This window comes from Aspergillus wentii (assembly GCF_001890725.1).
Source record: "Aspergillus wentii DTO 134E9 unplaced genomic scaffold ASPWEscaffold_2, whole genome shotgun sequence".
In the NCBI taxonomy this organism is placed as follows: domain Eukaryota; kingdom Fungi; phylum Ascomycota; class Eurotiomycetes; order Eurotiales; family Aspergillaceae; genus Aspergillus; species Aspergillus wentii.
In genome coordinates this window covers 111,177-134,362 of record NW_024467833.1, presented here as the reverse complement: position 1 = coordinate 134,362, position 23,186 = coordinate 111,177, and the positions used below count along the sequence as shown (strand labels likewise).

General features: G+C 48.7%; 9 protein-coding genes across 9 annotated transcripts; 4 read left to right on the top strand and 5 right to left on the bottom strand.

The window, feature by feature from the left end:
- Positions 1-353: 353 nt before the first annotated feature.
- ASPWEDRAFT_24055 (uncharacterized protein) lies at positions 354-3,308 on the top strand (the record flags this gene model as incomplete). Its single annotated transcript, XM_040832561.1, has 5 exons — positions 354-1,880; positions 1,928-2,419; positions 2,465-2,593; positions 2,643-3,176; positions 3,225-3,308. 5 exons carry the CDS (start codon positions 354-356, stop codon positions 3,306-3,308), a joined length of 2,766 nt encoding a protein of 921 aa, XP_040691759.1.
- A 351-nt stretch (positions 3,309-3,659) lies between these two features.
- On the bottom strand, positions 3,660-5,611 carry ASPWEDRAFT_168015 (FAD-binding oxidoreductase; the record flags this gene model as incomplete). The annotated part of the gene is made up of 7 exons (XM_040830238.1): positions 3,660-3,946; positions 3,999-4,320; positions 4,369-4,542; positions 4,587-4,685; positions 4,734-4,957; positions 5,001-5,073; positions 5,117-5,611. 7 exons carry the CDS (start codon positions 5,609-5,611, stop codon positions 3,660-3,662), a joined length of 1,674 nt encoding a protein of 557 aa, XP_040691758.1.
- Positions 5,612-6,258: 647 nt separating this feature from the next.
- ASPWEDRAFT_179685 (ATP-binding protein) lies at positions 6,259-8,295 on the top strand (the record flags this gene model as incomplete). Its single annotated transcript, XM_040831803.1, has 3 exons — positions 6,259-6,408; positions 6,460-7,940; positions 7,987-8,295. The coding sequence occupies exons 1-3, from the start codon at positions 6,390-6,392 to the stop codon at positions 8,293-8,295; spliced, it is 1,809 nt and encodes a 602-aa protein (XP_040691757.1). The 5' UTR covers positions 6,259-6,389.
- A 76-nt stretch (positions 8,296-8,371) lies between these two features.
- Positions 8,372-9,247, bottom strand: ASPWEDRAFT_168013 (uncharacterized protein; the record flags this gene model as incomplete). Its single annotated transcript, XM_040830237.1, has 2 exons — positions 8,372-9,049; positions 9,098-9,247. The coding sequence occupies 2 exons, from the start codon at positions 9,245-9,247 to the stop codon at positions 8,372-8,374; spliced, it is 828 nt and encodes a 275-aa protein (XP_040691756.1).
- Positions 9,248-9,550: 303 nt separating this feature from the next.
- On the bottom strand, positions 9,551-16,582 carry ASPWEDRAFT_148134 (non-reducing polyketide synthase spyA; the record flags this gene model as incomplete). The annotated part of the gene is made up of 6 exons (XM_040829546.1): positions 9,551-10,819; positions 10,876-13,549; positions 13,606-14,348; positions 14,398-14,773; positions 14,837-15,904; positions 15,956-16,582. The coding sequence occupies 6 exons, from the start codon at positions 16,580-16,582 to the stop codon at positions 9,900-9,902; spliced, it is 6,408 nt and encodes a 2,135-aa protein (XP_040691755.1). The 3' UTR covers positions 9,551-9,899.
- A 455-nt stretch (positions 16,583-17,037) lies between these two features.
- Positions 17,038-18,160, top strand: ASPWEDRAFT_56941 (4-hydroxybenzoate octaprenyltransferase). The gene has a single exon (XM_040838318.1). It carries the CDS (start codon positions 17,066-17,068, stop codon positions 18,014-18,016), a length of 951 nt encoding a protein of 316 aa, XP_040691754.1. The 5' UTR covers positions 17,038-17,065; the 3' UTR covers positions 18,017-18,160.
- A 361-nt stretch (positions 18,161-18,521) lies between these two features.
- ASPWEDRAFT_105592 (FAD-dependent monooxygenase spyC) lies at positions 18,522-20,061 on the bottom strand (the record flags this gene model as incomplete). Its single annotated transcript, XM_040827740.1, has 4 exons — positions 18,522-18,989; positions 19,033-19,403; positions 19,450-19,724; positions 19,769-20,061. The coding sequence occupies 4 exons, from the start codon at positions 20,059-20,061 to the stop codon at positions 18,522-18,524; spliced, it is 1,407 nt and encodes a 468-aa protein (XP_040691753.1).
- A 148-nt stretch (positions 20,062-20,209) lies between these two features.
- Positions 20,210-21,160, bottom strand: ASPWEDRAFT_148127 (uncharacterized protein). Its single transcript, XM_040829545.1, has 2 exons — positions 20,634-21,160; positions 20,210-20,568 (listed from the first exon to the last, which is right to left on the bottom strand). The coding sequence occupies exons 1-2, from the start codon at positions 21,143-21,145 to the stop codon at positions 20,352-20,354; spliced, it is 729 nt and encodes a 242-aa protein (XP_040691752.1). The 5' UTR covers positions 21,146-21,160; the 3' UTR covers positions 20,210-20,351.
- A 235-nt stretch (positions 21,161-21,395) lies between these two features.
- On the top strand, positions 21,396-23,130 carry ASPWEDRAFT_24048 (cytochrome P450; the record flags this gene model as incomplete). The annotated part of the gene is made up of 5 exons (XM_040832560.1): positions 21,396-21,614; positions 21,660-21,876; positions 21,937-22,005; positions 22,056-22,658; positions 22,709-23,130. The coding sequence occupies 5 exons, from the start codon at positions 21,396-21,398 to the stop codon at positions 23,128-23,130; spliced, it is 1,530 nt and encodes a 509-aa protein (XP_040691751.1).
- Positions 23,131-23,186: the final 56 nt, after the last annotated feature.

Below are 23,186 nucleotides of genomic sequence, written 5' to 3'. Positions count from 1 at the left end.
AGGGTGTTTATCGCACATATCTAGTCATAATGCTTTTGTTGATGGTATTTCCATTAAGGCGTTCATCTGCTGATCAATTGGCTATACTGAACAGAACATGCTCATGCCAAGTGGTATTTGACATATCCTGATATGCCACGGGCATAGTGAAAATAGACAGATATTCTGTTGAAAGTCTTCAGCATAATAATAATAAATAACTACACTCATTTAAAATGTAGGCAAAGGCATTCACTCCGTGTACATATCTTACTTTCCTAATCGGGCCACCGTCTCCACAACAACCTCCGGCTTTTTCCCACAATCTGCTTTTCATCAAAACCCACATCTGGCCTATCCATCCATGCCACGAAATGGATCTAGATGCGGAATGGAATTCAGAGCCCGAGGCCTCTAATAAATATTGTGTCTTATGCGGTGTCATCCTGCTGCACGAAGAGTTTGAGGATGTCCCCGAATCGCGACGCCCCTGGTATGAAGAAGCGCGCGCCGCCGTCAAAGACCACAATTTCCCAACAGACCAGAACTATTTCTTGTCAAACACGGGTATTCTTCCCACGTGTGATACACTGTTTATTCCCATGGGCGATGAGGACGATTACACCAAAGCTGATACGTTTGACGAGGTCTCTTTGGCTCCCCGGGCGCGGGCCGACCTTTCGGGCTACGCCTTCCATGATTCGTGCTGGATGTTGCTTCAGGACCGACTTTGGGATATTATTGAGCCGGATGAAATTGCAGAGTCATTGCATGATTTGTTTTATTGCACGCCACACCCCGATCTGTCTACATTTCGACTGGGGCATGATTATGGAGGCGCTGCAGAAACACACAAGCCGTTTGGTGAACCTGAACCTGTCGATCTGTTGTCGCCCTTTTATGCAGATCCATATATGATTCCAGCGCCAGAGAAGATTGAAGAGAATGCGCCCGATGTACCTGTCCAGTGGAGGAATGGTAGCCTCCTTGGCCCTTCTACGGTTGCTAACCCAGGGTATAACTCGTCCCTTGGAAAGCTGTCCTTGGATGTGATCCACGATATCATAACATATCTGCCACTGGAACAAGTGATCAATCTGAGACTCACCTGTCGAGATCTCGCGCAGAGAATTGCATTCCATTGTCTTCCACAGTCTTTCTGGAAGAGACAGTTCAGACTAGGATACGCGATGGACTTTGTCTTCGTGGATATCGAACAGAGTCGTGATTGGTATCGTCTCTGTCGCGGTGCAATGGCCTATCTTAAAGCCAACGATCAATCCGAATTCAGTCTGTCTTTTATCAACCGAAAGCGAATCCGCCATTTGTTGGAACCGATCGCGTCGATTGTGGAGATTGATCAACAGAGATCTGGAAAGGAGCCCCGTGGTAGAAGAACCACTTGCTTTGAGTTCAACGGGGAATGGTCCTTGAGTTCAAATAATATAGACGTGGACGTCGTGAGTATACACAGAGCCGAACTGCCTTCCTCCCCCTTTGACTCCTTCGACGAAGGATGCCGTGTACCCAGATATCGATCATGCACCGTTCCTTCCTTCATGCCGAATGGTGGAGAGATCAGGGTTTCGACTGTTCGCATAGGCGCACGAACCTTCATTTCGGGAATCAGCCATCATCTGGCTGGGGATCTAAAGGCCGGACCGGCTGTGGGATATGGCAAACCGATGCATGAAGAATCAATCAAGGTCCCACCAGGTGGTAAAACCCAGTGGATTAAGGTCGCACTCTGTCCAGAAGGGCTGCGTGGGATTCGATTCCATTTCTCTGGTGAATTTTCGTCCGACTTTATTGGAGATCACGATGACGAGGACATGGCTCATGGAAGCCTTGCCATTCCAATGTCTCCAAGTAATAGATACAACCTCATTGCTGGCTCTGATGTATGCCCGAACACCTTTGTTACAGAAGAAACACTGACAGAATTAAGAAATACAAACTGAACGTTATTGGAACCGCCTGGGCAGAGAAAGCCGAAGACATAATTGATGAAACCAACAGGAATCCTCAAGTCCAAACCGACGTTGAAACGCTTCGTCGCCAAATGCGCGGACCTCACATGTATCGCCCCGAGTCTCATCTATGGGCAACTGAGCAACCTGCTCATGAACACCTCTTCCTGGGTGATTTACAGCCTTCTTCTGCTAAAATGACATTTCAGCCACTGTTTGATATAGACTTTGGCGGGAAGAACGGCGAAAAGCTCGAACGCCTCACAGAAATGGTGGTGCACATGTCTTCTGACGGTCGCATTATTGGAATGACTTTCTATGACACAGATAGAGTCATGGCGGCTCACTCGCCTGGTCGCCATAGTGGAGTTCATTTGGCATTTCTAATTGATGGCCCTGGGGGAGAACGCATCACACAGGCTGTCGCTGCTACTGATAACTTATTCGCCGATTATATCCACGGCTTGAGGGTTTGTTGGCCTTTCGGCTATCCAGTGACTAGCTGACTCGTCTAGGTTTTTACGAATTACGGGCGTAAAATGGACTTTGGAACAGTTCAACTATGGCATTTCAGCGAGCTGCATAGTAAACGCCTACAAAATATGCGTGGCAGTATTATCACCGGCTTTGTGACCACGAAACACGTGAGTGTCAGCCTCTTGGTATTTCGGTCTTTGAGCTAATATAAAACAGTCAAATGATGCGCACCTTTCCAAGATTGGAGTTCAGGTTCAGCTGGGTTCTGATAGCGATACTCCGCCGGCAGTCTGCAGGGATCAGCCCATCCGCTACATGCCCCATAAAGACAAGTGCCTTTTCAGACGTATGGCGGCTCTGATACACGATGAGGGATTGAAAGAATATGACAGCTACGCTTCTTTCCACGCGGTAAACCAAATTCAAGTATCAACAGGTGGGCCTGAGAAATGTCGTGGTTCTTCTCGTATCTCAGGTATGGTATTCGACTATCATAATGGAAGAAGCCCAGAGATTGTAGGGCAGCATATGGAAGAGGGTGATGCAATGGAGCTTAGCGAGGGTGAGGATGTCCAGGCCATCACATTCTGGCTCAGCAAAGAGAGCGGAGTCGATCCTATGTACATGCGAGGGCAGGTCGTTGCGGTTCTTGTGGAAACAACCCATGCCCAAAGCAAGATGTTTGGCTCCCATCCCGCACTACAAGAATGTACAAAACGGAAATTCCAAGCAACGTCAAAGGAAGTCCTTGTAAGTATTTGACACTATTTGTTCACATTCAGCTGCTGACTTGACAAGGGGGGCATTTCATGGATATTCAACACTTCTTACGATGCCATCAGAGGCGTCATCTTCCCCAGCCATTCAAAAACTCACTTGTGATAATATCCCAACAGCCCTGGACCTCTTAATACACATGAATGCATCCCATTTGATACGTTCATGATGCCGGCTATTAGACCATACTGATGACCACTATACTGATCAAATCATATCAATCGATGCATTTTACCAAAACGAGGCATTAGTCGGCCTTCGCCTCACCTATTTGAGAATATTATAGACGGGATTTATGGTTTAACTGGACTATGTCTGAAGACAAACGATTGGGTCTAACAGAAAAGGATCATGTCCATCCTCTTCCCACCAACGGGCATATCCGTTTGCTGCGAGGACTTTTCCCGTACTGGAGGATTATTCCTAATACAGGATAGATTAACACTTGTGCTACATTCAAAGCTTGTACTTCCTTCGATCATAAGTAGACGGCCACACTCCATTCTTCCCCGGCGCCAGAATCCCGCGGGGATCGAGGGCATTCTTAACCGTCTCATTGAATCGCATCAGCGCATTGTTGTTCCAGTTGTATGTCTCAGCAATCTGGTCCATCAGCGCGAGATGCGTGCGGTATTCACCCCAGCCGTGCTCAGCACAGTCCGCGATGAGGGTTTTGATGAGCCAGTGCGCTTTCTGCTTCGAGGCGGGGTCTTTGCGATTAAAGACGATGCACACGATGTGGTCTGTATGCAGAATCAGCTACCTTGATCTGGTTAAGTGAGAAGGAAGACATACGCATCTCTCGCATTCCAACGGTGAAAGTACCAATAAAGTCAAAACCGGCCTCGTGGCATCGCTTCTTGGTGACTGAATACTGCAGCATTGCATCGTCTCCTGATATCTTACTGATGGGCGAGAAGAACAGGTGAGCGCCGTTGGGCACCCAGTCGATCCATTTTAGTTCGTCGTATGTTGGGATGCCTTGGAGTGTCTTTTCGCGGGTGTGGAGGACGGAATACTCTTTGATATCTTCTGGGAAGAAGAACTTGGCTCCTTTTATGGCTGAAAAGGCTTTTTTGATAAGTGTCCAGTGTGTATTGCGAATTTCCTCTGGTCCCTGGATATTGTCAGAACAGATATGATAGGACGTATGGAAAGGGCTCACGTAGAGGGCACCATAAAAGTTCCAGCGGCCAAGATTGAGCTTCTTTGCAATTGCGTCTAGTTCGGTTTCACTCAGTGGCTTTGTTGGGTCTGAAGTGTATCTATCTTTGGAGGCGAGGACAGCAGCATCGAGGAGAATGTGTCGGAGTGTGGGAACATTTTGAAGAACCATTTGCTATGATCTTTAGCTTGATATTCATCCCTAATAAATAGACTTACCAGTCTCAAAGGTCGAATGATATCAACTGCAGCATGTAAATCCTCATCCCTCGGTAGCGTAATCATATATGCTTGATAACCACCCGGATTCGGCATCAACTAGCCACATCAGTTTCATTCCCCAAAAAAGGATGAAGGGATTCATACCCAGATCCCCATCTTAGTGACAATTCCCAGATTACTATGCGAGAAGAGCCCATCATTATACGGACCGAATCCGTATGGAAACAACTGCCAGCATTTATTCCCGGGGTCTTGGTCCATCGTGGTGCCTGACTTGTTGGGTTTATCTGGCAATGCACCCATTCCGGTGCGAAGGAGCTCTCCCGATGGGAGGATTACCTCGAGACCGCAGTGCATCATCCAGTGGTCTGATCTGTTAGTTTGTATCTTCTTGAGGAGGATATCACTCACCACCGTATGGAGTATATCCAACTCCTCGCTCGAGGGTATTTCCCAGGACGGAACCACCGCCGAGATCAGGTACCTTTGATCGTCAGTGAGGTTATACTATCAGATAGAAAACATACATCAATCCACAGCTTATGTCGCAGACCATGCTTGACCAAGTACGCATGCAGGTCAGAGAATGTCACTCCCGGCTCAACAACCGCATACGCCCCATCGACATTCACCTCGAGAACACGGTTCATATATTTTCCCAGATCCAGCACAATACTTCCCCGAAGTCGGGGCGCAGAACCTCCATATCCAGAATTCCGTCCAATAGACGTCGGCCATAGAGGAATGCGGTATTCGTTGACCAGTTGGACTAGACTCTGTACCTCGACGACCGATCGTGGATTGATCACTGCTGATGCAACAAAGTAGTCTTGGTCTAGGACATGATGGGGATCGTGTGTTTTGGGTGGTTCATAGTAGGACCCGTCATTCAGTTCATCTTTTGTTTCGACGATGTGGATGTTTTCATGGCCGACGATGGCTTGGCTGGCGGTGATGAAGCGGGAGAATGCATCTAGACTGGTGTTTGGAGGGAGTGCCAATGGTTTGGGTGTAGATCCCATATTGCATTAAGTATGAAGATATTAGAATGAAAGTTGTCTTCTGTCCTAAGCAGTGTTCATATACATGGTATCATCGGAGTTCTCCCACTTGAATGAGCGGAGGCGGGGTGACTCCGATAGTAGATCATCATGGGCAGATTTGCATAACCGAAGATATCATGGCTATTCAATCAGAACTATTCCATAAGGATGGATTTGTCATGAGCCGCATAATGGTTTGCCTGTATTGATGAGTTCCAGAGCGAAGTTCATCACAGAAAGGAAAAAAGCAGAAGTTAACCGTGGGCGTAAACGTTCCGAACATCGCTATGCGAGATTTAGATAGAGACAGAGGGCCTTCAGTCGTGTCCTGACGGAGCCTCGATGCAAGCCCCTCATCTTGATAAGAGCGGTTGCACTGCCGTAGGATAATGGATCACAGTGGGGTTTATGTGATGGTGTATACATCCAACGCATAATACTGGAGGTCTAGACTAGACGTGTCGGTACGAGGCTGGCTTGGACAAGTTTTAAATCAATGAGGCTGCACAGTTATATCTAACAGGCTGCGAAGTAAGACTCTAAGGAGTTGTCCGGTTGCCTTGCTTGCCCGGGTGTACAAGGCTGTGGCTGGCCATTCTGATTGACATTATTGGCAGATGATACAGCATGGAATACAAGGCTGCCTCTGGTAAACAGTTATATAAGAAGCAGGATAACGTCGGCCATTTCTACATCAGAATCTATCTCCATTGTCATTGTTAACTCAAACGAGATACTTCAGTTTCATTTTGACAAAATGGGCGAGGTTTCTGCAGGTATGAGAAGCCTCGTTATGGCCCATATCAAAATAGACTGACAATATCTAGTCAATATGCCTACCACCGACTATGATGTGCCAGGCTCCATCTGCGAAGCCCACCACCTCTACCAATCCAAACCCGACGAAAGAGGCCGCACTTCATGGACAAGCGATATTCCTGGCAATCTCGTCAAGCCTGCGGAGAACTCGGAATCCAGCAAGTACGCGTTAATCATTCGCAATATCAAGTGCTACGATGGCCGCAAGAACCTCACTATCCATTCGATTGTCGTGCAGAGTGACCGGCTCAAGAAGTTTCTTGCCACCGCCATGGCTGGATATCCGGGTTTGACATTGGCTCTGGACCGGATCGAGTTTGCCAGGCCGTTCAAACCGTTTGTTCATCGATGGGAGCAGTTCTCTAGAGCCAGAGAGGAGGAGGTCGATGCCATTACCAAGACTCACGTTGACCTGTTGTACCACACTCTGGAAAGCGAACTGGGCGATATGATATCCCAGAAGAACGACCTGGTGAAAAACAGCGTCATCACTCACGACTTGCTGTGGACCATCTTCGAACCAGGCGACCATGTCTTCAGCATCATCGATGGCCGCCAACATGCCTTCAATTTCGAAGCAGGCGACGTCAATTGCCGGACTGGGAATTTCGATATCGCATCAAAGTATATCGACTTTGACGGGGAGAAGTTCGGTCATCAGACGCACGCTTTCAAGGTGCCCTTTTATGAAGGGACATTACCCATTATGGAACTACCTGTCTTTCCTCTTGCCTATCACAGCGAGAAGACTACCATTCGAGAAGATCTTATCGCTCGTGGAAGGCTCTGGGAAGAGCACAAGGGCTATCACTATAAGCAATACGAGGGCATTGCCAAAGGATATTTCCTCGGGCGGCCGATGAAATTCAGCATCAAAAGCCGGATCGTGATCGACACGGAAGCATACAACACTTTCAATGCAGACGAGGCAGTTTCCGTATCTGGTCATATCTCTGGCAATCTGTCTGATGCCCACCGGCTGATTGCAACTCCAACCCTCCGTGGGTATGCCCTCAAAGACAAAAAGTGGCTCGAATTCGATCTTGATGGTGTCAAGGATATTGTCTGGGATTCACGGGCATTTGATTCATTGGTGCTTCCTAATACACAGCAGGACCTGAAGAAGTTGATTCTCGCATTTGCCCAGTCCCAGTCTAGACGTCAAGATGCTTTTGATGATGTGATTCAGGGCAAAGGTCGGGGAGTTATCATGCTTCTGCGAGGTCCTCCTGGCGTAGGCAAAACCCTGACGGCAGAAAGTGTTGCAGAGGTGATGAAGGTACCTCTGTATGTCCTCAGCGCAGGCGATCTGGGAACGAATTCATCGCGAGTTGAAGATAGCCTCAAAGACATTCTCTGCATGGTTCCCAGATGGGGAGCTGTTTTGTTACTCGACGAAGCGGATGTTTTCATGGAGGCGCGCGATAAAACCGACCTTGAACGGAATGAGCTCGTGTCTATCTTCTTGAGGCTGTTGGAGTATTACGAGGTATGCATCGATACAGCTATGAGATAACAGACTAACACTTCATCAGGGAATCTTGTTTCTAACCACCAATCGTGCCGAGAATATCGATCCTGCTTTTGAATCACGTATTCATGTGTCTATTCGCTATCCAGACCTCAACACGACATCCAGACGCCAGATATGGACTCAATTCCTTTCCGAAACGAAGATGGGACAGCTCTCAGAGGAGAAGCTTGATGAAGTATGCAAGCTGGAACTGAACGGTAGACAGATCAAGAATGTGCTCAGGACTGCCCATCTCCTGGCGCAAGAGGATGGCTGTGGGCTTGACTATAGCCATGTCCAGACAGTCTTGACCTTGAGAGCATCCGAGTGAGATTTATTGTTATTCGGTTAGACAGTCAGATATGAAAAATGATACGTTTCATCAATACTACAATAACTCTTGCTTTCTACTTCTGCAGCTTTGCATACCACACAAGGCGATCACCATCAGACATCACATTCCTATGGCCTTCATCCTCTTCCATCCTTGCCTCCACCACCCACTTTGTCCCCGTTTCTTCTCCCACCTGCTCCCAGAGGCGTGAGATTGTCGTTGGATTATGCCTGAAGACGGGCTCGCCATCAACAGCAAGAAATCCCTCCGCGGGCCCTGGATTGTGCTTCCCAAAGTTCAGTCCAGTCACTGTATCCCCGTCCTTCATCGAGAGTAGTCGCAGGATGCGTTTGATGGCTTTCACCTGCCCGTTCCAGCTCCAGATGTGGATGAAGTAGCCGGCATTGGCAACACTGATTTTGCCTGCCCATGGGTGTTCGAACAGGCTGTCGTCGAGGAAGTTCTGTACCACGAACTCGGTCTTGAGGGTCTCTTTATCTTGGAATAAGGCGTAGCCGAGATTGATGAACTCGGCTCTGTTGTCCAGCGCAATGGTATTCTCGGATGGAGCCCCGTCATACACCAGCCGTCGGACATCCTGTGCAAGACCACAGCCCAAATCAAGGAACAAACCCCCGTCTTTGACTCGCTGCACGATCTCCCCGTAGATGGGGTACTGGGCTACTTCGAAGCGGAGAAACCACAGCATCCGGAAACAGGGGTAGTTGATCACCCGCCATGCTGTCTCGGCCTGGTCATTGTTAGTATCGAGAGGAAGAATAGATAGAACGCATCGTACAATAAGCTTGACATGGGCTTCTTGCTCACTCGGCGCCACATGGGAGTAGTTCTCGAGGAGTGCCCCCGCATCGCCATTCAAATAGTGCGAGACATCCAAATTGGGATCCCAGGCGACGGGATCAGGGCATTGTTCGGTGAGGTTGACCATTATGTTAAATATATAACTATATACAGAAAGAGATGGAAAATAAAAGTAACTTCCTCCATCATGTGGGAACGCTGTTATTATTTATTTGACCTGAGCCTTGTCACCCACTAAAATAGAAGCGCCATGCATGATACTCGGCGCGTGATATGACGGTAAAGGGGCTCGTGCAGCTAGGTCACATCATCAACTTGAACAAATCAAGTCTTTCTACCCGATCATGTCCTATGTGGGTTAAGGTTCATGTATGAGTTGTTCAAGTTGTCCAGAGGCTTTATACCACTGCAGGAGCATGAAAAAATGGGTGTATTGATTCGATATATGATATTAACTATTGCAGGTAGCGTGCAGTCAGCATGGTTAAGTCCATGTATACCTATTTTTACTCTCCCAAGTAGGGTTCTGATTAGCCAGTGGCTTTAGACCTATCTCATGCATGTGCTACTGGGCATAGGATAGGATTCGTCAGTTATGTGTTGATCATGCAGAGTAAATGGCTCACCCAGATGATGAGTGTTGGTACATCGCTAATCTATACAGACGAGAATGGACATTCATACTGCAGCCTTCCACTTTCCATTCACCCCGTACACGTTCATCTCTGTCATTAATGGACATATTGCCAAGTCCTATTAGGCATAGTTGCATCACTCCTTCAGACATGGGAACGAAGAAATTGATACCCATCCACAATCGCCTGCATACCATCCCTGTTCTTCTCGCACCCACGGTAAATATCATACAGATGCAACGTGTCTTTCAACAGACGGAATCCCGCCTCCACACCGTTCGCCACCAGACCATCGTACGTCCGTTGGGCCTGCTCCCAGGGAATCAAATCATCCAACATGCCATGAATAATAAATGTAGGCGTCTTATAGCTTCCATTACGGATCTGCGCAAGCGGACTCACACTCTGGATCTGTTCAAGCGGCGGGACTGGCAGCTCCGGGATCTGACCTGTGCAGACCTCTGACCGTCTCAGTCCGTTGAGTATAACTTCCACCGTCTTTCCCTTCCAATTCATGTACAATGGTATCCGAGAACGTGGGTCGCTGGGAGCCATCCATCCACCGAGAGCACATCGATCTATCGTCGGATTGTAACCCGTGATGGGCTCATCATAAATCGACTCGGAAAGATCATGGGCCGAAGTAGCTGTATCGGGAACTTGCATTCCAAAAGGAAGATTAGACTCAGACCAGCAGGGATCCTCATAGTCATATGGACAGTAAAATGCCAATATAGCTTCTGGAGGCCTCATACCCATTGCGTGTGGTGTCCACCCAAGGCTCATGGCGAGGTGTCCTCCTGTTGACCAACCGACAGCTACCACCTTTTCGCCATTTACCCGTATATCGGGCCGTTTGAGTATGATACTCGGCAGTGTTGTCCGTGCCCATGTGAGAGCATCACAAACATCTTGCATCGGCCCTTCCTGTAGCGTTACCTCCGGACACAAGCGATAGTCGATACTCACGGGAAGGAATCCCGCGTCTAAAAGCATCCGGGTCTGTTTCGGGCGAACATCCTTCCGGGACAGCATTATATGACCTCCCCCGTGGATCATGAGAGCTATTTGAAATGAGTTAGTCTGTTGTCGAGACTTGAAATAATTTCCTTGATCTTACCTACTGGGAGGGGATTCTGCGAGCTTGAAATTTTCTCAGGATAGTAAATATCGGCAAGAAGCTGAATTCCATCTCTCTCCCCAAACGCAACCGTTTCTCGGTTCCCATCGAGAGCCTCGGCATCATCGCGGAGGTTCAACTGATGCAAGTTCTGAAAGTCTTGACCCATAGTCTCACAGCTTGTATTGCTCTGTGAAGAGCTATTGTCATTGGGTATGTCTAAATTTTGGTTTCCAGTCGACGACCCTTGAAACTGATCACATATAGATCCCACTGTGGCCGTGCCCTGGAAGCTCTCGGCTTTCATTGTTGCGTTGTATCTTTTTTTCATTTCTGCGGTAACCTCAGTTGCCACCAGTGAGTCAACACCAAGATGGGCAAGAGTTGATGACGGCGTGATCTCGTGCAAAGGGATTTCCAGAACCTCACCAAGGATTCCCCTGATCTGGTCCCATCCAGGGGAGCTGGTCCCAGTAGGTTCACTCCCAAAAGAGGCCTCAGTGGAGATGTCAGTAACAGGCGTTGGAATACCATAGTCTGGGTCAAATGATGATTGAGGGACGGTCGCATTGATTCTTTTTCGTTTACATTGCTGCTCCTCATGTTGTGTCACCCAAGGTCGCTTGATACCATTAAGCGCATGCTTTGAAACAGGGGTTGGTTCTGTAACTCGCGAAGGCTTCGCTACAGCCGTATTCTGCCTCTCCAGAACTCTTGCCAAAGACTTGATGGGTACTGTATGAAACTCAAGGGAGATGAGGGCCACGGTAAGACTCCCAGAGTCTGGATCGAGAGCTAACACATCACAGACAAACGATTTTTCAGAGGATCTTTCTCGAGTGCAGTAAACTGTCCATGACGGAAGTTTATGCTGTTTTTCGAGAAACTCCTTGCCGATTACGACTTCCCCAATTGAACTGCATATCCAAACTTCGTTTGTCTTGCGGTCCGATAGGCAATTCACGTGTATACCCGCCATCAGAGTCAAATTGTCCAATAGGACTAAATCGCAGACACCGGATCTCAGAACATCAGGCCGGGACGACGGTAGAACGATTTGGCCCGTTGCTTCATCTCCACTGGCAAAGATCTTTTGCACACCATGGTAATATTCAGCGTAATGAACGATTTTCTCCAAAGTCTGGTAGACAATAGGGCCCTTGAAACCCGTCGACATCGGGGAAGCTTCGATGTCAGAGCACCGTGATGGAGACACGAGACGATTCAACGACTGTAAGCGTGTCGCCACTGACAGAGTGTTTGGCTGTGAAATTGTAACTCTTCCCGTGGAATGGACTGTTGGACTGCTTGCTTCTGGGTTGCCATCACTGAATAGGGAGAAATCCCAGCTTCCAATTTGCGGATGAATTTCCGACATTTGCAGAAACACTCGTCCAGACGGTTCAAGCACAAGAGGCGATGACATGGTCAATCCTTCAATTTGCGGGATTCCACTTGCTTGGTCCTTGAACAAAAAAGAACATGCCCGGAGAATCAACTCAATATAGAGCCCTGCTGGGCAAAGGCCATGATCGACTACCAAATGACCGCCTGTACACAGCTGGTAGACCTGATTCCTGGGAAAGATCTCGAAGACAGCCCGGGATGGATTTTGCTGATGACTTAAAAGCTCTAACAACTCCTTTGAATTTGTTGGGCCTGTCGATGGGGGTGCCCTTGGTTTATAATCCAGCCAATGTCGCGTTTTAGCAAATTGGTAAGGAGGAATATTGACCCATTTATACCATGTCGCCTGGGACTGGTGAAAGGGCCAGAACTGCACTTTGACACCATTTGACCATAAGTCACAGGTGGTCTTTGTGAGATTTCTTTGTGGTTCAGGGCCTCCCAGGAAAACAGGATGATAGAGATGACCCCGCGAAGCAGAGGCCACTCGCCGGACCATGGGAATAATTGGCGACCCTGACCCGGCTTCAAGCCACACGATGCGCCCAGGGAGTTGCTGCTCTATCCTCCCAACAGCCTCTGAGAAGTAAACCGGCATTCGGCTGTGATCGACAATCTTCTCGGGGGTGATGTAATCAGACCATCTATCATCCAGGGAGCAAGCCTCAATTGTAATGGTAGGCTTCTGGTAGCAAAACGTGCTGGCGACATGGGTGAAGCTGGGAACGATTTCGTCAATGAGTCTAGTATGAAACGCATGGGTGTTATTTAGTCGCTGCAATTTGGCCCTAACTGGCATAACCTCCAAAGCTTTCTCAACGGCTTGAATGGACATCTCATCCCCAGCTACAACATGGTTCTTTGGTCCGTTGTAGCATGCGATTTCCGCAAAAAAAGGCTGTATGCATTGCCGCTCGGCAACATGAAGGAGACGATGTACCTCTTCGAGGGGCGCTTCGATGGAAACCATGATGCCGTTTTCTTGACCACAGTAGGTCTGTATCAAACGAGCACGCTCCGCAACCAGGCGAAGTCCATCTAAGAGAGGGACCGCATCGGCCACACATAGGGCAGTGAGCTGGCCGAAGCTATGTCCGATCAGTCGATCAACCTTGAGTCCGCATGCTAGCCATGATTTAGCACAAGAGTACTGGATCGAAAAAAGAGCGCAATGCAATGCAACAACGTCATGAATGAGTTCCCGGTGGAAGATTGTTGGGAACAGACTTGGAAGGGACAGTTCTTCACACACGGCATTGCAATCCATCTGGTAACATTGTAAGTCCTATACTTGACGGTAACTCATGGATAGGATTAACTCACCAGATAGTCTCTTAAGACGATACAATTATCCAAGAGATCTTTTGAAATACTGGCAGTCCTACCATTTTGCCCACCGAAACAGAGCACAACAGAAAGTGGCTCTCGTGATAGCTTCTGAACTTTCGGGTTCGCAGCAGGAGATTCAAGAAAGAAAATATCATCCTGTCTACTTGATTGAGGCACGACTAATTGGTATTCCAAGTCTCTTTTTTGCTTAATCGCCAAGTTATAAGCGAGATCAGCGAGTATGGACTTGCTCCTCGACAAAGATGACTTAAGACATTCCACGTACGAGCCAACGGCATCACTCGATTGCCCTGAAATTAGAATAGGAAAACTTACTAACCCAGATAATCGATGGTCCGTACTGCTATTCTCAATCGGTGGAGCATTGAGTATATGTTCTTGTACAACAATGGCAACATTGCTTCCCGCCGCACCGTAGTTGTTGATGAGTGCCGTACGTGTCGCAGATTCCCAACCCTGAGTTTGCGTTGGTATCACGACTTGGTCGCTGCCAAGTGGCGGGATCTTCGGATTGAGAAGTTTGAAACTAGCGAGTTTGGGAATCGTTCTGTGTTGGATCATCAGAATCGTTTTTAGCAAACCTGCAACGCCCGACGCAGCTTCCGCGTGGCCGATATTGTCTTTGATGGATCCGACAAAGACTTGACTGGGTCGGCCTTGACCACCAAAGACCTTTCGGATACTATCAAACTCGATCGGGTCTCCGACCTGGGTTCCTGTAGAGGGTCAGTGAAAGATCGATAAGGATTTTTCTGCACGGCCTACCTGTCCCATGGGCTTCCACGTAAGTTACGTCTTCGGGGTCAATTAGTGACTCCGACAGTGTCTTGCGATAAAGCGAAACCTGAGAATTAGAGTCGGGCACCGTGATAGGTGAAGAATTCGACCCCTGATTAACCGAAGAGCCACGAATGACGGCCAGAATAAAATCTCCATTTTTGACTGCATCTCGAAGAGGACGTAGCACTACAGCACCAGCTCCTTCGGCCCGACTGTACCCATCGGCATCGGCGTCAAATGCTTTGGAAGGCCCGGTGGGGCTCAGGAAAGACGCAGCTTTAAGATTCTGGGACATTGTTGGGCGGGTAATTGTGTTAACACCTCCTGCAATTGCAACAGAGCAGTCTCTCGCTTGAAGGGCCTTTTAATTACGAGCCAAATTAGCATCCAGCATCAAGTACGTGGAGTTTACGATCATACATACCCGGCAGGCAGAGTGGATTGCAAGGGCTGAAGATGAACATGCCGTGTCGAGCGTGAGTGAAGGGCCACTCCATCCAAAGTAATGGCTTATCCTTCCACTGATAAATGCTCTCAATGTTCCTGGACCCGAAAAGGCGCTCGGAGGATGGGAGGCGACATGTTCATCGTAGTCGTCAGTGGCCACGCCAACATAACATCCAACGTCATCGGGGAGCTTATTGTCCTTCAAACCACGATACCCTGTCGATTCTACTGCTTCGTATGCCACCTGAAGCATTAATCTCTGCTGAGGGTCCATGGACTTTGCTTCACGACCGGAGATACCGAAAAAACGATGGTCAAATACGTCCGGCTGTCGGATGAAGTTACTCCAGAGAGGGCCTTCCTTGGACTCGCGGCATGTGTCAAATTCTTTAAATCGATCTTCAGGGGTTCTAGGGACAGCAGGTCTTCCTCGTACTATTATTTCCCAGAGCTCATCAATTGAGTCTGCTTCTGGGTATCGACAGGCCATACCAATGACAGCTATTCCAGACTCGTCAGCGTTAGTCTCATCTGTTAGTGGGGTTCCTGTGATCGGTATTTGTTCTGTGGAATTAGTATTAGCGTTTAATATAGAGGGAGCTTCTGGCAGGAGATGGTGTCTGATAAGAGATGGGGGTATAGGCATTTCACTGCCAATAGTAATGAAACCAACGCGCTTGTTACACATTTCCCAGGCAGAAGATGTCTCCTGTACAGTTTGGAACCACTGAGAGGGTTTTAGAAGAATCGATTCAAGAGCAATCCGATGTAGTGCACCGTTTATGATACGTTGCCCATCCACACTGGATCTTAGTGGAAGGGTCAAGCTGTTGGCAAATGGTAGTTGGAATCGCTCGTCACGCTCAACAAGCCTCAATACCCGCGAAACAGCATTAGTATGATCTTGATGGTGGAATCGGCCGCGAAGTGATATGCCTTTTGCTGATATGCCGAGATCAGAGAGCGTCGACACGAAAGATGCTGCATATTTTTGGGGAATGGTGACTGTCAACGAGGTTGGGCCAGTGATACATGAAACATATGCCTATAATTTGGTCAGTAGTTGAAAGAGAGCATGGGAATGGATTGGACCTACCCCGTCTTGTGATCCTATTGCATCTTCAATTTCATCGTACTGCGCAGTCCCTTTCCATCTGACGGCAACCGACACGGCTCTGTCCTGCGGATTGGATCTCTGGTGTTCATCCCAATCGACCAGAGCCCCGACGCACACAGCCAGGCACACAGTCCTAAAGGCTAGGATCTGAAAGTCTTCATGGGTCTGGGAGCAAGCTACGACGATTGCAGCTAGGAAGCCGACACAGAATCCCTGGACATCCTGGACCAGCGGGAGAGAAACGGGAGGCTGGTCAGAATTCCCATGTTGGAGCTTCCAAAACTCGATCAAGTGCGAGATCACCGTGAGTGGAGTGAGGATAATATTTGCCGTGTCGGTGATGATGGGAGCAGGGCCTCCTTGGAAGAAGTGGCAGAGTTGGTCGAGGTTGGCGTGAGGAAGTTGACGCAGTTCAGGCAGGGCGTCCTGTATCACGTGCCATACTGCCGGGAGGGCCGTGATGGCTGTTGCCAGAAAATTCAGGCCGCGAGTTTCTTGCAGGGAAGTGCGGATGTCGAGGAGTGCCTGGTTTGTCTGTATGGCCTGAGGACCAAATAAAATACAAGTGGCCTGAGGGCTGGAGGTATTGCAGTGATTGTTCGCCATTGGTATTATACATGGAATGGATTATAAATGAAACAGAGATACAGTCGATACAGCATCAAAGGACTATATGGCATGATATTTATTTCTCTTCAGCTCTGCGCAAATGCATTGCCATATGTGAGCAAGGTGGGTATGTGCAATGGGACCACGTGCATATAATATGACATGGCCACATGCGGTGAATATAACTTGAGATTTATTACTATATCCATATGCATGGTGTAGATGTAGAACAACCTTTATTGATATCTGGTACATGGTTATTGAAGAACAGTGTCTATTTAAAGCAGACTTTGAATTATTGGAATCTTCTTAATTGCGACTCGGTTAATCTCACTATGGGGGAATATCGGCGATCATCCCTGTAGAATAGTATATTCCTTGGAATATAGTGGCATCTGGGTATCTATATAGCCCCGGTCTATTCCATTCAACAGTATCATTCTGTACCAAGCCACTGCCATATCCTCCATCACCGCCAACATGGTTTCGAAAAGCAACCAAGAATACAAACCCAAAGAACCCATCCTCGCCTGTCTGCCTCTTTGGCTGGTGCCGTATGCTGAATTAGTCCGCATCCACCAGCCCCTCGGTTACTATCTCATTTCTACTCCATTCGTCGCCGGCGTCGCCTACACTGCTTTGATTGCTCCATCCCAAGTGCCGACTGCCCTCCTGCTCAATCGGTTTCTTCTCCTATCCATCTGGTCTGTCCTCTTCCGCAGCGCAAGCTGTGTATGGAACGATATCATCGACCTGGATCTCGACCAGCAAATCGCTCGAACAAAAACACGGCCCCTGATACGCGGTGCGGTGTCGACCTCGACCGCTGTGATCTTCACCGCAGCCATTTACCTATTGGGGTTCTCCGTGTTGACCTTCCTACCGCGGTCATGCACTGTCGATGCTCTTTTCATGGTGTTCTGGGCTCTCGTTTACCCATTTGGGAAACGATTCACCTACTACCCGCAGCTGATATTGGGGTTTAGTGGATGGGCGATCCCCATGGCGATGCACAGCTTGGACGTCGATCCACTCGTGCATTTCCAGGCCGCATTATCCATGGTTGCCTATTTTGCCCTTTTGATCGTCATGCTGGATACCATCTACGCCATCCAGGATATGAAGGAGGACATGCAGGTGGGGGTGAAAAGCATGGCCGTGCGGTTCAGGAAGTCGTTGAACCTCCTCCTATCGTCTCTCTTTTACGCGTCCACTATTGCGCTCCTTGTGGCTGGTCTCATTGCCGGTATGGGCCTGCCATTCTTCACCCTTTCTGTCGGTGGCCACTTGTGCAGGTCTTTCTTTGTTCTCAAGGTGGTCAAGCAGCCGTCTTCGTCTTCGGAACGGTATGCAAGATCCGCCTGTAAGGTTGGTACTTGGCTTCTCCTCTCTGGATTGGCAGTCGAGTGTTGCATGCGCTCCTATGTCTAATCATGCTTTGTTGGGACATTTCATTTGGCATGTTCTATATTGGGGCTGGATTGTTGTAATATGTTGGTGCAGCATGCCAACGCATTGCGGCATGTCTTTCACATTTATTGCATAGTATTGTGTCTGCAGCATATATTGACTCACTGCATATTATAATTATATTTTGTATTACTTTCATACAGCCCTGTGCACATAAGTTGTGATACATTGGTTCTTTCAGTACATTCACTTTATAGCCTGTCCTGCCTACTTTCCAGAGGGGCGCCAGGCGTTTTCAAAAATCGGAACCTTTTAATATTTATCATGGAATCAATGTTTAGACATATATATATAAAAAAAAAAGGGCATCTATTATTACTCTATTGTCAAAAAGGCCCTTTGTACTATAGAATCAGTACTACCTAATCATTCATTTCTGTGAAATATTAGTGGAATTGTTATATCTATAGTATATCGCTACTAGTTAGTTAATCTGGTATAGACATTAGGATCCTTCAATACTCTCTTAAACATTATGCATATAAGATGGTAGATCCATCCAAAACACGACATACAGCAATAATACAACAACAGAATACACCATGATCCTCAACCCCGACCTTCCTCTACTGCTAAAATCCACCCACCCAGGCCCAGATCGCTCAGGTCGAGGGAGAAAGTCAATAACCTCCCCATCCGCCACTAGCTGAGAAGGCCGATCTGCCAGGTTGCCTATATATGGGACAATATACCGGCCAAAGGCAGCCTTGAGGAAGCCATCCCGTGCTTGAAATCGAACGGCCAGTCGTGATCGGTCGTATATTTGTTTTACGCGGGTATATCGCGCTGTTTGATACTCACGAAGGAGGCGGGTGATCTGCTCATTGGAGGGCTTCTTCACACTGTGGCTGTTTATGAGTCGGTTTATCAGTGAGGATAGAACAGCAGCGTCTTCGATGGCGGTGTTTGCCCCTTGGCCGATGTTGACGGTCATCTGTTATGGTTAGATGTATATCAAAAAGGTAGATGAGACGTACTTTGTGAACACTATCCCCCATCAGAACAATTCGATCACAGTGCCACGTTTGGAAGAAACCCTCTTCTAAGGCCGTCATGGAGACGACCTCCCTATTCTTCCATATATCCTTGATGCAGACATCCTTCCAGACACGAACATTTCCCAGCTGGCCGCAGAGAAGTGCTGCATCGTCGGTTGAGAACCGAGGAGCATTTGGATAGGTATACGTTTGATCCAGCTTCTTGATCACAAACCAGAAGACACGCCCACTCTTTCCATGGAATGTGAGAATGGTCAGCCCATCCAGGTTGTTGACGGTATGTTCTCCGCTTACGAGGCCGTCGATCTGCGATGAGATGCCAAAGACACAGGCGAATACAACCGTCATATCTACTCATTAGCAATATAGTTATAGACAAGGCCAGAATAAGCTCACTCTTTTTTTCATCTTGGCTGATAGAGCCCGGGGAACTTTCATCTGAGAGTCGCCACATCTCGGACCGGACCTTACTATGGACGCCGTCAGCGCCGACAACGAGGTCGCCGTGGTAGACCGTTCCATCGTCTGTCACAACAGAGATGCCATTATCTGACGGTCGAATCTCCGTTGCCTTTGTGTTGACATGAATATTGGACTTGTCTGGGTATCGTTCATGCAAGACTTGGAGGATCTTTTGTCGGTCCAGGAAAACGATAGGATAACCGAATCTACTATATCAGCATCGAGGCTCAAAAATCCAATATAAAGAGTATACCGTTCATGGATTGATCTAGGGAAAGGACTGGTGAACGAGAAGCCATCCGGGTAAGAAACATGCAGCGTTTGCAGGGGCTCCGTCAATCGTTCCAGATCCTCATACAGCCCCAGCTGCTGCAATATTTGCAATCCATTCGGCCAGAGACCGACTGAAGCACCTTCCTGGGGCGAGATATTCCCTCGTTTCTCAATGACAATGTGGCTGATGTTGGCCTGCCTCAGACAATGCGCCAGCGTCAATCCGGCGATGGAGCCACCGACAATAATCACTTTGAACTGACTTTTCTCCATAATGCTGGGATGGTCATCTACTATTACACGAGGTGTTTCTAATACTGCTAATAAAGCGAAATGTAGCGAGTATACTATATTTATCTCAACACGTTGGCTGTACCGGCGGTGTACACTACAGTTGATATCACATTATGCACAGTATATTGCAGGTCATGCCATGTAGTTGAATATACTTTGTCAAATAGAGTAAAGTGATAAGACTGATACATCTCACCGTGCTCCGTCCTCGAAGTGTGACAAACAACAACCATATGCGTATACGATCGTCATTCTCCACATCCAGCAGCCTAGTAAACCTTGCCCTTCTTGACGCTGCTCGACTCACTCCTCTTGATCAAAAAGAACACGATTCCATAGATACCATCAAGAAAAACGTAGGCGAGATAGAACCACATGTAAAGTGGACCATTTCCCTCAATGCCCATATTCGCCATATTCGGTCTATAAAAGAAGCGGTAGACGGTTCGAACGGCGAGCGAACCAGATCCCAAAGCCCGACCCAGCCTGCTTTAATTAGCACCAAATTTGATTTTCTCTATATAAATAGCAATCTGTGTGCTGTAACTCACCATATCGTGCTCGAGGTGCCACGGGTGCTGCCACGGCAAAGAAGCTGGCAGAGGGCGCCCCCACTGTGCAGCAGCTGGCAGAGCAATCCACCAGCACGGAAACCGACTACCGGTCCGAATTGGGCCACAAAAGCGAGATGGCCGGATGCTGCTCCTGCAATGCCGAGGGCAAAGATGAGGGGGATGTTTCGCTGGATCAGAGGGGCGTGTGACCACTCGTTGGACGCGAATTTCATTGCCCCATAGGTAAGGATCGAGTCGAAGACGAACCAAAGCAGACCGGTGTAGTGGATGATGGGTGTTGGGGAAGGATACATGAAAGCGTAGATAAAGTCCCAGGTGACATTGCAGAAGAGTGGGAGAAAGGGGATGTTGTACGTTCGATGCCGGAAGGACTGGTAGATCATCTGAAGAAAACACGAGTTCCAGCCAACAACGACCAAGAGCGCGACGGCCTTGTCGAGATAGGCCTCGAAGGTGGTATACTCTGGAGTCAACTCGGATGATGCCATTGCAGCGGTATGAAAGTAGCAAGAGAGATGGTTCAACACTACGGACATGAGTCTATCGAAGGTTTATATCTTGGGAACAGTGGGCCACTTCACTTCCACGTCAGCATGCATGATGCCATGGCGATATGCAGTATTCCAATGTATTGACCGCAGGATGAAAGTCATCTCATAGATCGAGCAGTTATAAACATGGACGGCAACTTCTCATCTGGTCCGTCAACTACTCTACTCTGCTTCACCATCCTAGACCATGCTCGCGGAGATAGCATCCTACCTGTCCAGATCAGAAGCGATCAGCACGACTGGTGCTTTGATTCTGGTTACCGTGTTTCTTTCCCTTCTGTCTCCATCCCCAAAGACGACTCTCCCTCTGATCAATCGGAGAAAATGGTTCGAGGTTGGATACACCCAGGCCGGAAAGCGATATGCGAAGGACGCATGCAGGCTGATCCAAGCCGGCCTAGCCAAGGTATATCCCCCATTCATCTATCAAGATATCCTCTAACTCCACCAGAGCCCGGTCTTTGCCATTATCACCGACAACGGCCCCAGGACGGTCCTGGCGTCTGAGTATGCCACCGAGATCCGCAGCCACCCTGCCTTGAGTACTACTGGCCAGATAGAAAAGGATTTCCACACTCATATCCCGGCATTTGAACCATTTCAGCAAATCACGAACGAGCATCGTTTCGTTATCACTCCTGTATATAAACAGCTGACGCATAATCTTGGTGAGCCACTGGGATTCCTCCTTTCGCCGTTGGCAGAGCATGGCTAATGGAGATCTTCAGCGGCTATGACGCAGCGGTTAGTTGATCAAGCATCCAGCACGCTACAGAGAGAATGGACAGACGATCCTGGTTCGTATATCCATTTAGCCAGGTATACCATCCATTATTGACGCTTCTAGATTGGCACGAGTTCACCCTCAGGCCAAGCATCCTGAGCTTGATTTCTCAGTTGTCGGCCAGAATCTTAATGGGTGAGAAGCTGTGTGGTAACCCAGACTGGCTTCGCATCACCACGTCGTATGGGGCTCACGTGTTCCGTGCCACTTGGGATCTCAATCTGTGGCCTGCGTTCGTCCGTCCGTGGGTGGCTCGCTTCCTGCCCTCGTGCCGGACGACCCGACAGTTGATCCGCACAGCCAGAGAGATCATCACCCCCATCTATCGGGAGAGACGGATGGCCACGGAGGCAGCCATCCAGGCAGGCCAGGAGCCAGAGCAGTACGATGATGCGATGCAGTGGATGGAAGAATGTGCCAACGGCCGTCCGTACGACCCGGCGATTGCACAACTCGGCTTCGCCTTTGCTGCGATCGGCACCACCACGGACATGCTAACCCAAGTTCTTCTGGATCTCTGCAACCGCCCCGAGACTGTTGCGGCGCTCCGGCAGGAGATCATCACCGTCGTGCAGCAGGAAGGATGGACCAAAGCAGCCATGGACCATCTGAACCTCATGGACAGTGTGCTCAAGGAGAGCCAACGGCTGAAGCCCTTGCTGATCGGTGAGATCCCCTCTCCGCGGTCTGAATCCCTGTCTAACTAAGGTCACCAGCCACCATGGCACGCCTCGTCACGGAGGATGTCCAGCTTTCCAATGGAACCGTCCTCTCCAAGGGCACCAGCGTTCTCGTCTCCGGGCAACGAATGTGGGATCCAACCGTCTATCCCGATCCAGAAACATTCGATCCCTACCGATTCCTCAAGCGACGGCAGATCCCGGGCTATGAGACATCTTCCCTGGCCGTGTCGCCATCTCCAGAGCATCTGGGATTCAGCTTTGGGAACCATGCCTGTCCCGGACGCTTCTTTGCGATCCACGAGGTCAAGATTGCCCTGTGCCAGATTCTGCTGAAGTACGACCTGAAGTTGGCACCAGGCTGTCAGCCACAGTTTTTCGAGCAAGCCGTGACTCGGATTGCGTCTCCAACGGCCAGAATCAGAGTGAGGAGGAGAAAGGAAGATGTTTCTATCTAGGTTAGATATAGTGGATATCCCAACAGATGTGGATTATTCAATATTTTCTCGGCTCT